Source organism: Thalassophryne amazonica, chromosome 7, assembly GCF_902500255.1.
Source record: "Thalassophryne amazonica chromosome 7, fThaAma1.1, whole genome shotgun sequence".
NCBI classification, from domain to species: Eukaryota; Metazoa; Chordata; class Actinopteri; order Batrachoidiformes; family Batrachoididae; genus Thalassophryne; species Thalassophryne amazonica.
In genome coordinates this window covers 62,935,354-62,950,263 of record NC_047109.1, presented here as the reverse complement: position 1 = coordinate 62,950,263, position 14,910 = coordinate 62,935,354, and the positions used below count along the sequence as shown (strand labels likewise).

The 14,910-nt window shown below is 43.3% G+C and overlaps 1 protein-coding gene across 5 annotated transcripts in view; it reads left to right on the top strand.

Annotated features, from left to right (window-relative positions):
* The first annotated feature begins 464 nt into the window (after nt 1–464).
* Nucleotides 465–14,910, top strand: part of LOC117514031 (thrombospondin type-1 domain-containing protein 7A) — a 602,038-nt gene continuing 587,592 nt past the window's right edge. For 4 of the 5 annotated variants that reach the window (XM_034174317.1, XM_034174314.1, XM_034174312.1 and 1 more), the window contains exon 1: nt 466–1,224. In XM_034174317.1, the coding sequence (XP_034030208.1) occupies nt 1,074–1,224 (151 nt within the window). In that variant the 5' untranslated portion in view covers nt 466–1,073. Of the gene's footprint in view, nt 1,225–14,910 lie in introns of all 5 variants that reach the window. The other variant, XM_034174316.1, reaches the window with a different exon arrangement.

Here is a 14,910-nt window from a genome sequence, read left to right as displayed (position 1 = left end):
AAAAATTGATTTATCCCATTTTGTCAGAACACCCACTGGTTTCTCTCAGTATGCCTGTGATCTGGGCTGCTACCATTTGGCTCAGGGTTTTGAAATCACAATCTGTGATAGAGAATGCACAGCGCCCATATACATATTTTTAATATGACCATGTTAAGAGGATTACTTTAAATACTCATTGTGTCTCCTCCATTTCACTTTTGCAACCCTTTCCCAGTCCTCCAAACACTCCCTCCCTCATTCTCCCTCATCATCACCCCTCCTCTGGAGGATGCTTTTCCTTGCATCCCCCATCAGCACCCGCTTCCCTCCGTCCTTTCTCTCTGTGTCTGATCCTGAGAACAGTGCTTACAGGATCTCCTCACCGCTTTTCGGTCGCTTTCCTAACACTGCACACAGATGACAAGTAGAAGAGGATAAAATACACATATCCATCCTCATGCCTTAGGAAGGAGATAAAAGGAGAGATAGAAGGGGAGACAGAAAGTGAGCACGCCAGAGATGCAGAGGGTAATAATAAGGAGAACATGAGAGATGTAGAAGCAGATGAGGGCAGCAGAGAAAAACAGAAAAAGAAAGCTGGAGGAGAAGGAGAGAGTGCAGGGTGGCACAGGAAGATCAAATGAGAGTGAGCGAATGGGAGACGAAGAGCAAGAGAGTGAGTGAGTGAGAAAGAGAGAGAGAGAGGAGGGAGGAGAACAACACTGCAGACACTCACCCACTGTCACTGCTCCACAGCCAGAGGACAGAGGCAGCAACAGTGGGAGCGGATGCGATGGAGGAAGGAGGCTGTGCCATTCATCTGCAGCTCTGACCGCCTCCCCGTGGGAGCTGTCCTGCCAACTTAGGAGGAAAACAAACAAGGACAAACAACTCTGTCTGCCCTTCAGAAGACCGGAGCCCAACTCTAGCAGGACACTCGCCCCCTCTTACCTTTACACACCCTCAAACTGAAAGCATGCGTGTCTTCTCGCTCCTTTCTGGACTGCTGTGTGATTTTTATTGACATTTATTTATGTTGCCTTTGCTGTGCTTCTGAGCTGAGTGGATTAACTGTGATCCTGCGTTGGACCATGGAGCTGGGGTGGAGGGTGGTTCCAAGCACCTTCCGGAAAAGCACAGAGAGCAGCTGGTGCCTTTTGGTGACATTGCTGCTGTTTTGTGGCTTGTGGAAGGCTCACGCCCAGACAGAGGACGGAAGGTCTGTCTACTTCTGGGAAACAGGTATGGTTTGATGTATTTTACACAAAGAGGCTGTTAATAGAGAAACTGCATGTTTGGTTGTGTTATCTGACTTCCTATTTTTGTTTTTCCAGAAACTGAGATTAAAAGAAAGCAAACAAATTGGCTTACTGTAATTGCCATGACCACATCTGGTAATCACAGTTGTTGCAGATTTTATTCATCTTATTTCTTGCTTGAGCTCCTGTGTACGACCTAGAGCTAGTGAACTTAAAAGATGAAGAATGACCCAGAAATTTCATTCTTGTCATACCAATTCCACATGGCATTTAGCACAGCCATGATCTTCATTTGAAATGATCAGCTTCTTGAATCTTGGGGTGCTGTGTGCTCCTGTTTGCTGATGATTTATTGACATTTGTGCACAGTAGTAATTGATGAGGGAAGGGAAGTGAGTTGAGCTCATGAAAAATATGTGGTTGTCTTTTAGCTAGGGGGTGGGGGTGTCAATGCCCAAATTCTGCTGAGTGCCCAAGTGTCTTTCTGATCCCCAACTTCCCAATGATAAAGGGAAGGAAGAAATATTTGATGCACTATGGATCAGCATCAAATGTGTTTAGCTGAAGGTAACAGAAACATAGGCATGTACTAGATTTGTATACTGATTAGCTGCTGGAGTATTTTGTGCATTTATGTGTTAGCTGTGTATTTCAGTAGTGCTACATATAAGCTATACAAACAAAGTATAATAAGTCAGCATTGGGTAGTCCACAGTGTGTGACCCTTGCATTTGCTAATATACACTCGATCTCTTGATGTCTTTTTTTTTTTTACAATCATTTGGGAAATGTCCAGATTAAACTACCAGTTTCTATTCGATCCAATAATCCTCAAGGAGAACAAAAGTTCAAAAGCTTAAGACGCGCTCCTCTTTCTCGCTTGCAAATTTTACTAATAAGTCTCTGTCTACTCAGATCCCCAATTCCGCTTGTTCTGCCGCACCATGCCCAGCACCAGTCCCTATTTGATGTATCCCACGTCGCTCATGTGGTTGTGCATCTTTAAAGAGGATGTAGCTGAGTAAGGAGATTAAAGCAGCAGGGATTTAACAATCCAGGAAAACCAGCCAAGGGAGCAGAAGAGAAAGAGAAAGGCAGAGCAAGTACTGCAGGCAGATCGAGGGACTAAGTTAACCTACATATACCCTCCTGTAGGTCACAGTGAACACTCCTCGCTCCCACGCTACAACACCTTTCTCCCACACTGTGCAAGCTGCTCTACTGGAAGGCACTAGGCTTGGAGCTTTGAAATGTAATCCACTGTTGTGAGATTGTTGACTTCTTACCCAATAAAAGGTAGCGCATTGATTTCAGCCCCGGAGTTCTCTCTCTGGCTCTCTCTTCCTCTTTAGTCTGACAATTGCCTGCAGAGTATTAAAATCACAAAAGGCATTTTGGTGCTTTGAATCCGATAATGCTTTTCATCAAAATGTGATTATGTCGGCAAAAAGAGCTGCATACTTTTCCCTGTTCAATCAAGGCTTGTTTTCTTTATAAAAATAAATAAATAAACAAACAAACATGCAGAGACATAATGTGATATTTGTGTACATTTTGCAGTGTGTGCAGTGCAGGGAATATTCTTGTGGCAAGTAATGCTCTGATGTTTTGCATATTGATGAGCGGAGCTGAAATACTGTGCCTGTCTTCAAAACTGTTGGGAACTCGGCTTGCATTGCTTTTATTGCCTTCTGTGAAAGTGTGATGTATCTGTTTTGGAAGGTGAGACAGTTCAACATGGTTATTTATTTATTTATTTATTATTCGCTTTGAGAGTTGCATTCAAATGAGGCAGATAAGAGACAGCGGGCTCAGCCAGACGCACACGGGTGATATTTCTGAAGGTGACAGCGAGGATAACAGGAGAAAAAAAAATAAGAGCCATTATAGCCACCGTGAGGTGAGGATGGTGGCGATGATGAGGGTGGTGATGGCACTCGTCAGTTTTTTTACGCCTTCCAAAGATTGCAGACTTTGACTCATGCTCAAAACCTATTTTCGCACTTCTTCTTTTTTTGCCACCTTGTAAATGCCATCCATATGCACTCCTTCCTCTGCAACTCCCTCTGCTCTTCACAATGGCATTTATAATGCATTTAGCAAGGAATTCTTTTCAGAGGCAGAGCCGTTTCTAATTTCCAAACAAAATAATCCACAGCAACATTATGACACCAAGGGCAAGGCATGTCAAAATTACAAAACCATGGCAAAGGGGTTAACAAATACTGTTGTAATCTGTGTTAATTTTTTATGTCTATACAGATATACAACCACACAGGTGCACACACACACATACAACAGGTGAGTCTCCAATTATGTAATGCTTCATTAGACTTACTGGAGCGACAAGGTTGCCAGGTTTGAGCTCTCAAAACCTAACATGCCTGCCTGACATTTCCGTCAATGCAGTTTGCAGACGGCATTATTCAAAGCGACATTTGCACAGTTACATCTTGATGTCAGGAGCATCTGTGCATGGTGCTGACCTGCACACGAGTAACAACTTGAGCTTGTGTCATGGTCTCACACACACACACACACACACACACGTCAACACAGGCTTCGCCAAATTTTGAACTCCATTTAAGGACGAACATGCTGATACACCCAAGGTGCATTTGCCTTGAGAACAAAGAAGTCCAGGTTAAAAGTAATGCACAGAAGTACACACATAACACACGTAATCACGATCACACCATTCCTCTTATTGTTATTGTTACTCGTGACAGGGATGAGTGTGCATGATGGTGGATAAAAAGCAACTTTCTGCTATCTAAGCATGCACTGTGTGTGACTTTGTGTGTTCTTGATGAGGATGCGCGCTGTTTTTTTGTGCACAAAATAGGTGGTGATGTTTCCAAAAATATTACTAAAAAGAGACACCAAAATACACTTTCTTTGAAGTGCTGTCCCCAGGTACCAAATCATTTGTCACGTTGATTTCAGATGCAGATCTCATGTCCAAATTTGAACTCAGACACAGAATATCTATTTGTTAAGATTTATGCAAGAAAATTCTGGTCCTGTTTCACCTACAGTGTCGCATCACAAAGTAGAATTTTATTTCTTTGTTTATATATCCCCAGTGTCCCTGTTATTCACCTGTCCCCTTAACATTATTCAGCTAATTATGCCAAGCACTGCCCAGTGTATATGTGTGTGTTTATGATGGTGTATGCAGAATATCAAAAACAAGCAAACACAAGCTCCTATTTAAAATGTGTGTCCTTTCCAGATGGCCAGGAACAAAGTTAAGTGAGGGCATCAAATTAAAGCAAAACAATGGCACTAAATCAAACGGGATTCTGATTCGCCACCTGTTACACACCACACAGAAAATGGCTCATCATATGCTTTACTGCTTAAAGTTTTAAAAGGGGTCGTATTATCCGCTTTTTCAGACAGCTACAGTAATACAGCTCACTCGTCTTAATTCAACCAGATCAGTTTCACACACATATACATACACACATACACTGAGGCAAATAAGTATTTGATCCACTGTTGATTTTTCAAGTTTTCCCACCTACAAAGAATGGAGAGGTCTGTTTTGTGTTTGTTTTTTGTTTGTTTATTTGTTTGTTTGTTTGTTATTGGAGGTACACTTCAACTGTCTTCTTCTTTGTCTTTCGGCTGTTCCCGTTAGGGGTCGCCACAGCAGATCAATCGTTTCCATCTCACCCTGTCCTCTGTATCTTCCTCTGTCACACCAACCACCTGCATGTCCTCCCTCAGCACATCCATGAACCTCCTCTTTGGTCTCCCTCTTCTCCTCCTGCCTGGTGGCTCCATCCTCAGCATCCTTCTCCCTATATACCCTGGGTCCCTCCTCTGCACATGTCCAAACCATCTCAATCTCGCCTCTCTGACTTTGTCTCCAAACCGTCCCACCTGAGCTGTCCCTCTGATATGTTCATTCCTAATATTGTTCATTCTTGTCACTCCCAAAGAGAATCTCAACATCTTCAGCTCTGCCACCTCCAGCTCTGCCTCCTGTCTTTTTGTTAGTGCCACTGTCTCTAAACCATACAACATAGCTGGTCTCACTACTGTTTTGTAAACTTTCCCCTTCACTCTTGCTGATATTCTTCGGTCACAAATCACTCCTGCCACCTTTCTCCACCCACTCCACCCTGCCTGCACTCTCTTCTTCACCTCTCTACCACACTCTCCATTACTTTGAACAGTTGACCCCAAATATTTAAACTCATCTACTTTCACCACTTCTACTCCTTGTAACTGCACTATTCCACTGGGCTCCCTCTCATTCACACACATGTACTCAGTCTTGCTTCTACTGACTTTCATTCCCCTTCTCTCCAAAGCATATCTCCACTTCTCCAGACTAGACTCAACTTGCTCTCTACTCTCACTACAGATCACAATGTCATCTGCAAACATCATAGTCCATGGGGACTCCTGTCTGATCTCATCTGTCAACCTGTCCATCACCACTGCAAACAAGAAAGGACTCAGAGCTGATCCTTGGTTTAATCCCACCTCCACCTTGAATGGGTCTGTCATTCCGACTGCGCATCTCACCTCTGTCACACTATTCTTGTACGTCCTGCACTACCCTAACATACTTCTCTGCCACTACAGACTTCCTCATACAATGCCACAACTCTTCTCTTGGCACCCTATCATAAGCTTTTTCTAAGTCCACAAACACACAGTGTAACTCTTTCTGTCCTTCTCTGTACTTTTCCAACAGTATTCTCAGAGCAAACATTGCATCTGTAGTGCTCTTTCTCGGCATGAAACCATATTGCTGCTCACAGATCTTCACCTGTTTTCTAAGCCTAGCTTCTACTACTCTTTCCCATAACTTCATGCTGTGGCTGATCAGCTTTATGCCTCTGTAGTTACTGCAGCTCTGCACATCACCCTTGTTCTTGAAAATAGGAACCAGCACACTTTGTCTCCACTCCTCAGGCATCCTCTCACTTTCCAAGATTTTATTAAACAATCTGGTTAGAAACTCTACTGCCATGTCTCCTAGACATTTCCATGCCTCCATTGGAATGTCATCTGGACCAACTGCCTTTCCACTCTTCATCCTCTTCATAGCAGCCCTCACTTCTTCCTTGCTAATCTCTTTTACTTCCTGATTTACTCTCACTACATCATCCAGCCTTTTCTCTCGCTCATTTTCTTTATTCATCAACTCTGCAAAATATTCCCTCCACCTTCTCAGCACACACTCCTCACTTGTCAGCACATTACCATGTGCATCTTTTACCACCCTAACCTGCTGCACATCCTTTCCAGCTCTGTCCCTTTGTCTGGCCAATCGATACGAGTCCTTTTCTCCTTCCTTACTATTCAACTTCTTGTACAGCTCGCAATATGCCTTTTCCTTTGCTTTTGCCACTTCTCTTCTCGCCTTACGCCGCATCTCCTTGTACTCCTGTCTACTTTCTTCATCTCTCCGACTATCCCAAAACTTTTTCGCCAACCTCTTTCTCCTTATGCTTTCCTGGACCTCTTCATTCTACCACCAAGTCTCCTTGTCTTCCTTCCACTGTCCAGATGTCATACCCAGTACTGCCCTAGCTGTCTCCCTCACCACATCTGCAGTACTTTTCCAGTTGTCCAAAATTGCTTCCCCTCCAACTAGTGCTTCTCTCACCTGCTCGCTAAATTTCACACAACAGTCTTCCTCCTTCAGCTTCCACCATCTGATCCTTTGTTGAGCTCTCACTCTCTTCTTCTTCTTTACCTCTAAAGTCATCCTACAAACAACCATCCTATGCTCTCTAGTGACACTCTCTCCTGCTACCACCTTACAGTCTGTGATTTCTTTTAGCTTGCATCTCTTATAAAGAATGTAGTCCACCTGTGTGCACCTTCCTCCACTCTTATATGTTACCCTGTGCTCCTCCCTTTTCTTAAAGTAGGTATTCACCACAGCCATTTCCATCCTTTTTGCAAAATCAACTACCATCTGTCCTTCCCCATTCCTATCCTTGATACCATATCTACCCATTACTTCCTCATCACCTCTGTTCCCTTCACCAACATGCCCATTGAAGTCTGCTCCTATCACCACTGTTTCATGCTTGGGCACACTCTCCACCACCTCATCTAACACACTCCAGAAATCTTCTTTCTCCTTCATCTCACAACCTACCTGTGGGGCATATGCACTGATGATATTCATCATCACCACTTCAATTTCCAACTTCACACTCATCACCCTGTCAGACACTTGCTTAACCTCCAACACACTTTTAACATACTCTTCCTTTAAAATGACCCCAACACCATTTCTCTTCCTGTCCTCACCATGGTACAACAACTTGTACCCACCGCCGATGCTCCTGCTCTTAGTTCCCTTCCACTTGGTCTCTTGCACACACAATATGTCTACCTTTCTCCTCTCCATCATATCAGCCAGCTCTCTCCCTTTACCAGTCATACTACCAACATTCAAAGTCCCCACTCTCATTTCCACCCTTCTAGTTTTCTTCTTCTCCCGCTGTTCGTGGCAACATTTTCCTCCTCTTCTTTGTCGTCTTTGCCCAGCAGTAGCCCAATTTCCACCGGCACCCTGTTGGGCAATAGCACCAGTGGCGGACGTTGTTAACCCAGGCCGCGACTGATCCGGTATGGGAATTCGATTCTGAGTCTGCATAGTTGGGTTGGCTTGTTTTACGCCGGATGCCCTTCCTGACGCAACCCTCCTCATTTATCCGGGCTTTGGACCGGCACTCAGAATGTACTGGCTGCACACCCCATGTGGCTGAGTTAGGTACACTTCAACTGTGAGAGACATAATCTAAAAAGAAAATTCACATTGTAGGATTTTTAAATAATTAATTTGCATTTTATTACATGAAATAAGTATTTGATGAAATAGAAAAACAGGCCTTAATATTTGGTACAGAAACCTTTGTTGCCAATTGTAGAGGTCCTATACTAGGGGAGCTATGACCAGTACCTTTGCACCCCCTCTCCCCCAGGACTAAACAAAACCAACTTTTTTAGGTTCCTTAGATGACCCCAAAACACAATTAGGATGTTCCCAAAAATAATAATAAAAAAAAAACTGGCCTCAAGCCAGTTATCCAAGATGGCATCCAAGATGACTGCCAAAATAGAGTTTTTTCACTAAAACACCAATGATTTCTGTCATGATTTCAAGTCTATTGTTTGTTCGTACTCTGTATTTTAATGATAAGGGTCTATTGGTGGCCATTTTAGACGCCATTTTGAATCTTAAACCCATGAATGAATTTAGTTTAGGCACAAATGAGTTTGCTGTGACCTGCAATGAATTGCTGTGATATTTAAATTGTTTATATGTTGTGTGAGGTGTTTTAGTGAAGAAAAAAAAAAAAACATTTTGGCAGCCATCTTGGATAACTGACTTGAGGCCAGTTTTTATTTTTGGGAACATCCTGATTGTGTTTTAGGGTCATCTAAGGAACTTAAAACAGTTGGTTTGGTTTAGTCCTGGCGGGGGGGTTGCAAAGGTAGTGGTCGTAGCTCCCCTAGTACTATGTTTCCTGTAGTTCTTGAACAGATTTGCACACTATAGCAGGGATTTTGGTCCACTCCTCCATACAGATCTTCTTCATATCTTTCAGGTTTCAGCTCCCTCCAAGGATTTTCTATTGTGTTCAGGTCTGGAGACTGGCTAGGCCACTCCAGGGCTGTGAAATGCTTCTTACGGAGTCACTCCTTTGTTGCCCTGGCTGTGTGTTTCGGTCCCAGCCATGACCCATCTTTCATCATTCATCATTGTGTTTCTTCCATTTTCTAATAATTGTGCCAACAGTTGTTGCCTTCTCACCAAGCTGCTTGCCTGTTGTCCTGTAGTCCATCTCAGCCTTGTGCAGGTCTACAATTTTGTCCCTGTTGTCCTTAGACAGCTCTTTGGTCTTGGCCATGGTGGTCAGGTTGGAGTGTGATTGATTGAGTGTGTGGACAGGTGTCTTTTATACAGGTAACAAGTTCAAATAGGTGCAATTAATACAGGTAAAAAAAGTGCAGAACAGGAGGGCTTCTTAAAGAAAAAACTATTGGGTCTGTGAGAGCCAGAATTCTTGCTGGTTGGTAGGTGATCAAATACTTATTTCATGCAATAAAATGCAAATTAATTATTTAAAATCATACAATGTGATTTTCTGCAGGGTTTTTTTTTTTTTAGATTCTATCTCTCACAGTTCAAGTGTACCTACGATAACAATTACAGACCTCTCTATTCTTTGTAGGTGGGAAAACTTGCAAAATTAACAGTGGATCAAAATACTTATTTTCCTCACTGTATATACACACACATACATACGCATACATACAAAAAAATCTGTTTCACACACCTCTGGGGGGTGGGTGGGGTGGGGTGGGGGGTGTATTCCTTAAGCATCTACCAGAGGCCTGGGAGTTTGAGGTTTTGAGGGTTTGGCGCAGTATCTTACCTATTCCTAGGACTACACTCTTCTGGACAGAGACCTCTGATGTTGTGCCTGGAATCTGCTGTAGCCACTCTTCCATTTTCCAGGTTACAGCTCCCATTGCTTCTATTACCACTGGGACCACTTTGGACTTTACCTTCCACATCTGCTCCAGTTGCTTCTTCAGCCATTGGTACTTCTGTTTTCTTGTGCTCCTTCTTTCTGATGTTGCTGTTAGCTGGGATTGCCACATCGATCACAACTGACTTTTTGTTTCCTTTGTCAACCAACACTGTGTGGTTTGTTCGCCAGCAGCTGCTTGTCTGCCTGGAATTTGAAGTCCCACAGCACCTTAGCCCTGTTGTTCTCAACCACCTTTGGTGGCATCTTCCATTGGGACTTGGGGACTTCTAATCTGTATGTGGCACAAGTTTTCCTGTACACAATTCCCGACACTTGGTTGTGCCTCTCAGGTTATGCTGTCCCATCTTGCATCTTCCATCCTGCCACTGCGTGCTGGGCTGTCTCTGGGGCACATATGCACACCCTGTAACATGGGTTCTGTCAGCTGTGGTAGACTGCTGCCTTGATGGATCTGGTGCTTAGGGATTGTTCTTGTGCTGCCATGATCAGAGTCTCTGTGCTGTCCTTTAGGCCCGCCTTTTCCAGCCACTGGTAGGTCTTCTTGATGTCAGCCACTTCCACTACCTGTCGATGGTATAACCCATGGAGGGGCTTGATCTTCCATGATATCTCCTTCTCCTGTTCCTTATCACCATATTTATTCACCTGCCTGAGGCATTCTTGTAGCAGCTGATCTCGGGGGACCATCTTTCTGATGTATTCATGAATGCTCCTCGTCTCATCCTGGATTGTTGCTCTGACACTCACTAGTCCTGTATCCTTATTTAATGTTGGGCATGAATGGCCCCAAAATCTACAATTTCCTCTTCTGGTGCAATTTTTCTTGAGTGGAGTGAATAAATATCTGGATTTTGAAGTGCATAATGTGATTTTGATTGTTGTTGTAGACATAAATGTTTTTTAAGCACAATGCACACATCATAATTTTGTAGTTCATGGAACATTTCCTCCACCACCCCCACCCCCACCCACCTTGTGAAATACCTCCAATTTTCTACTTTGATCCATTGTTTTATGGAGTTGTTGTCAAACAATACACATTTTACATTTTGCCCATTCATGACAAATGGGCCCTTTTTCTGACATGCCTTTGGTATTAAATGTCGCTACAGCAGAAGAATACATTTATGCACCTAAATGTATTTTAAGTATGTTTAGTATCTGATTGTCTTCATAATCATGTGTATCTGATCAAACATTGGTATATTTTCAGTGTGACCTCTCCTAGATCCTGTAGAGGATTATTCTATGCAGAATGATACAATAAGGACCACTGCAACTTTTGGCACTGTGAATACACTGCTGTGTGTCACCGCGTCCTGCTGATGTCACCTTTCAATGCACAGAGACAGTGCGACGAGCACTGACAGGCCATTGTTAGACGAATGCTTTCCTCCCTTCACGCAGGCTCGAGCAGTGAAGGATGTCACCCTCACTCAGGATTGTTAGTGGCTCTCCAACAATCACCTGCTATTGCGGCAGATCCGCTGAACAGGTCGTTCAGGAAATTGAGGAAGAGACCGTGTGTGACGGGTTCACAAGTTCAGTACACCATGTCAAGATCATTAATAAAGCAAAATGCCTTCAGCCAAAGTGACAACATGAGACATGCTGAGTGCTAATATAGAGCCTTGAGGGAGATGCAACCAGGATTTATCTCATGTCAGTCCTTTGGAAAAATTTGCTTTTATTTGCTATTACACATTTGTATGACCTGTTCTTTGTTTGCTGTGACTGGTGCAAAATGTTGTCACTATAATATGCCAGTGTACTTAAAAAGAGTAGAAATGTCAGTTGAGACATTTGTACTTTCAGGACTCCTGGTGTGGTACCTCATATTTTTTTTGTTGTTGTTGTTGTTCAGTGTTCTATAGGCTCTGAAAGACAACACTGTCTTGTGTCTGCTGGTGACAACTGTACCATCTGAGGCCCACTTCAGTCTGTTCTTTGATCAATTCTTTGACTGCTAAAGCTACAGTGTGTAGGATTTAGTGTCATCTAGTGGTGAGGTTGCAGGATGTATTATGCCATCTGTGGCCATAATTTTGTTTCCCTTCATGTTTTCACTTCTTTGGTGATGCGGATTCATGCTCTCTAGCCTTCTTTTGTCATAAGTGAGATGTATGATGCTCTAATTCACAAAAATGAAGGTTCTCAAACTTGTTAGCTTATACTCAGAACTAGCAGATAGTTTATAGGGGAGCAACCACTGATTCCTCTTTGTTTTTCTTCAGTCTTCCATCCATGCTGCAAAAATCTGAAAAGCAAAGTACTATACATGTCCCCTTAGGGCAGGGGTGCCCAAGTTCGGTCCTCGAGAGCTACCTTCCTGACACGCTTAGTTGTCTCCCTGTCCAACACACCTGAATCCAATGAAAGACTCGTTAGCAGGCTTTTAATGAGCCTTTCATTGGATTCAGGTGTATTGGAAAAGGGAGACAACTAAGAGTGTCAGGAAGGTAGATCTCGAGGACCGAACTTGGGCACCCCTGCCTTAGGGCTATTGTATAAATATGGCGGTGCTACATGGTCGCCTCCATGAGGGGCCCATTCCAATGAAGATACAAAAGACTCATTCTAAACTCATGAAAACACACCAATTTATTGTTGCAGGTAATTATACACTAATGAATGTTCCATCTTTCACCTCATTAAATATTTGTTCCATTGAAAGAATGGAAAAAACATTCATTATTTGTTTTATATAATGGCGAAAACAGATCCTTGCCATTTGATATTTTATTATTACATTTAGGTGTTCTTCACGAGTGCTTAACAGTCCAACACAAACTTTAAATAGGAGTCCAAAATTGTTCTCAGTAGTCCGTGATGCTGTCCACTGACTTCTTGTACAGACTGCCATCTGCTCTCCTCAGTCCAGCGAAAAATCGCTTCAGAAATTTGTCCGGTTTTTCATCCTAACTTTATCCTCTTTATCCTAACAGCTCTTCATGTCTCCAGACGGCTTACGGCGTAGTGGATTTGGTTTTTTTTTGTGTGTGTGTGTTAGAAGAATTAGCAGCGTCAGTTAGCTCCTTGAAATCGTCATCCACCAGCAAAACAAACCCCGCCATGTTTAGCTAAATGCCGCCCCCAGTGGTGTGATCATGCGCAGTGGTCAGGGCATATAGCACCAAAATTGCACGCTAAAAACAACTATTGCATGGTCAATGAAACGCAACGGCAAATAGCATGAATAATCCATGTCACGTGACATAGAGGCCACCAATGACAAGGATCCACAGCCATTCCTGCAGACACGACATTAGCTGCTCAAAATTCTGTATCTCTTCACTTTTTTGACTTTTGACGAGGCTAAATAATGACTGCTGCAGTTACTGCTCTCTCTCTCTCTCTCTCTCTCTCTCTCTCTCTCTCTCTCTCGCCATTAATGACTTTGTGTAGTAGCCCTGTTTCTGATACTACAAGATGCTGAAACAATTCCTTTGATTGATTAATGTCCTCAACTCACCTCAGCACCGACCTAACTCATTGCCAAAGGTTTCAATTAGTTTCTGCTCTCTCTGTACACCCTGAAAATCCTTGGCCTTAAATGGCTGTGTGCTAATACTTGCAGGTCTGTATGGTGTCAGACAAATACGGTAACTTGAACTGAGCCAGAAACAAACACACGTCGAATGGTAAAGCAGTTTTGTGTGTGTGTGTGTGTGTGTGTGTGTGTGTGTGTGTGTGTGTGTGTGTGTGTGTGTGTGTGTGTGTGTGTGTGTGTGTGTGTGTGTGTGTGTGTGTGTGTGTGTGTGTGTGTGTGTGAGACAGAGAGATACATATCACTTGGAAATTCCCTTTTAATGACTGTATTTCAACACGTACACCACATACAACACGTGACCCTCATTAGCATATAGCACCTTGAGGCTACAAAGAGCGTGGAAACCAATTGGCTGGTCCCTCTTTAAATTCCTTAGCAACGGTGAAAAATTTAGGCCATGCATATAGATTACCATCCATATAAAATCCTTGGCATTTTTTTTTTTATTTTCTTTTTTCACTCAGGACTATGTGGGTTTTGTTGTAAATCAGCGTGACAGTGTTTTTGTTTTCATTTTTGGCTCACTGGGAATCTAAGTGGAGTGTGTCGTCCCACTGACTTTAAATACAAATGGACGCTTCAGTGGCTCTCAAAAAATGAAGCCAAATGTCAGATATGTGGCTGACTAGATTGCCATTTGCCATCCCTGTTTCTGCAGGTCGGGTAGACATTGGTCAAAAGAAAATCCAAAGGACACATCCAGTACATTTTTTTTTAAATCAAAGTTATTTCAGTATTTTACATGCATGCTATTAACTATGGAGTCAAGTGGGGTTGGTACCTCTTTGGGAATTGCTCTTATTCAATTTCCTGGAAAAAAATATAAGAGGTCTGTTAGAAAAGTATCGGACCTTTTTATTTTTTCCAAAAACCTGATGGATTTGAATCACGTGTGCTTGCATGAGCCAACCTTGAACCTTCGTGCGCATGCGTGAACTTTTTCACGCCTGACGATTGCATCATTTTCTGGTAAGCAGCCTTTGTGTGAGGTGTGTGTTGTGCGCTCGCCGGATTTTCATTTCAAGAAAAAAGACGGAACGACTGGAGCAGCGCCGCATCAAATTTTGCCAGAAACTGGGCGACAGCCAGGTGGAAACCATTCGGATGATTCAGACAGCTTTCGGTGACTTTTCAGTCGTGTGACTATCCGAGAAATTGTGGAAGAGGTGGGCATGTCACAGCATGTCCTGTGAGACTTCAACACGGAGGCGCTTTTGCGCCGCCGTCAGCAGCAGCATGAATTTCACAGCCACTCTTTTCATGGCCAAATCTTCTGTCACAGTAGAATGTGCAGAAAAAGTGCTGATGTCCACCTCTTCCGCAATTTCTCGGATAGTCACACGACGGTCCTGCATCTCCACAGCGTTCACTTTGCAAATGATCTGGTCATTTCAGCATGTTGATGGCCGCCCGGAGTGTGGCTCGCTCTCCACCGTTGTGCAGACGTCTTTAAACCGGTTGTACCGCTCCTTAATCTGTGTGATGCCCATAGCATCGTCACCAAAGCCGTCTGAATCATCCAAATAGTTTCCACCTGGCTGTCGCCCAGTTTCTGGCAAAATTTGATGTGGTGCTG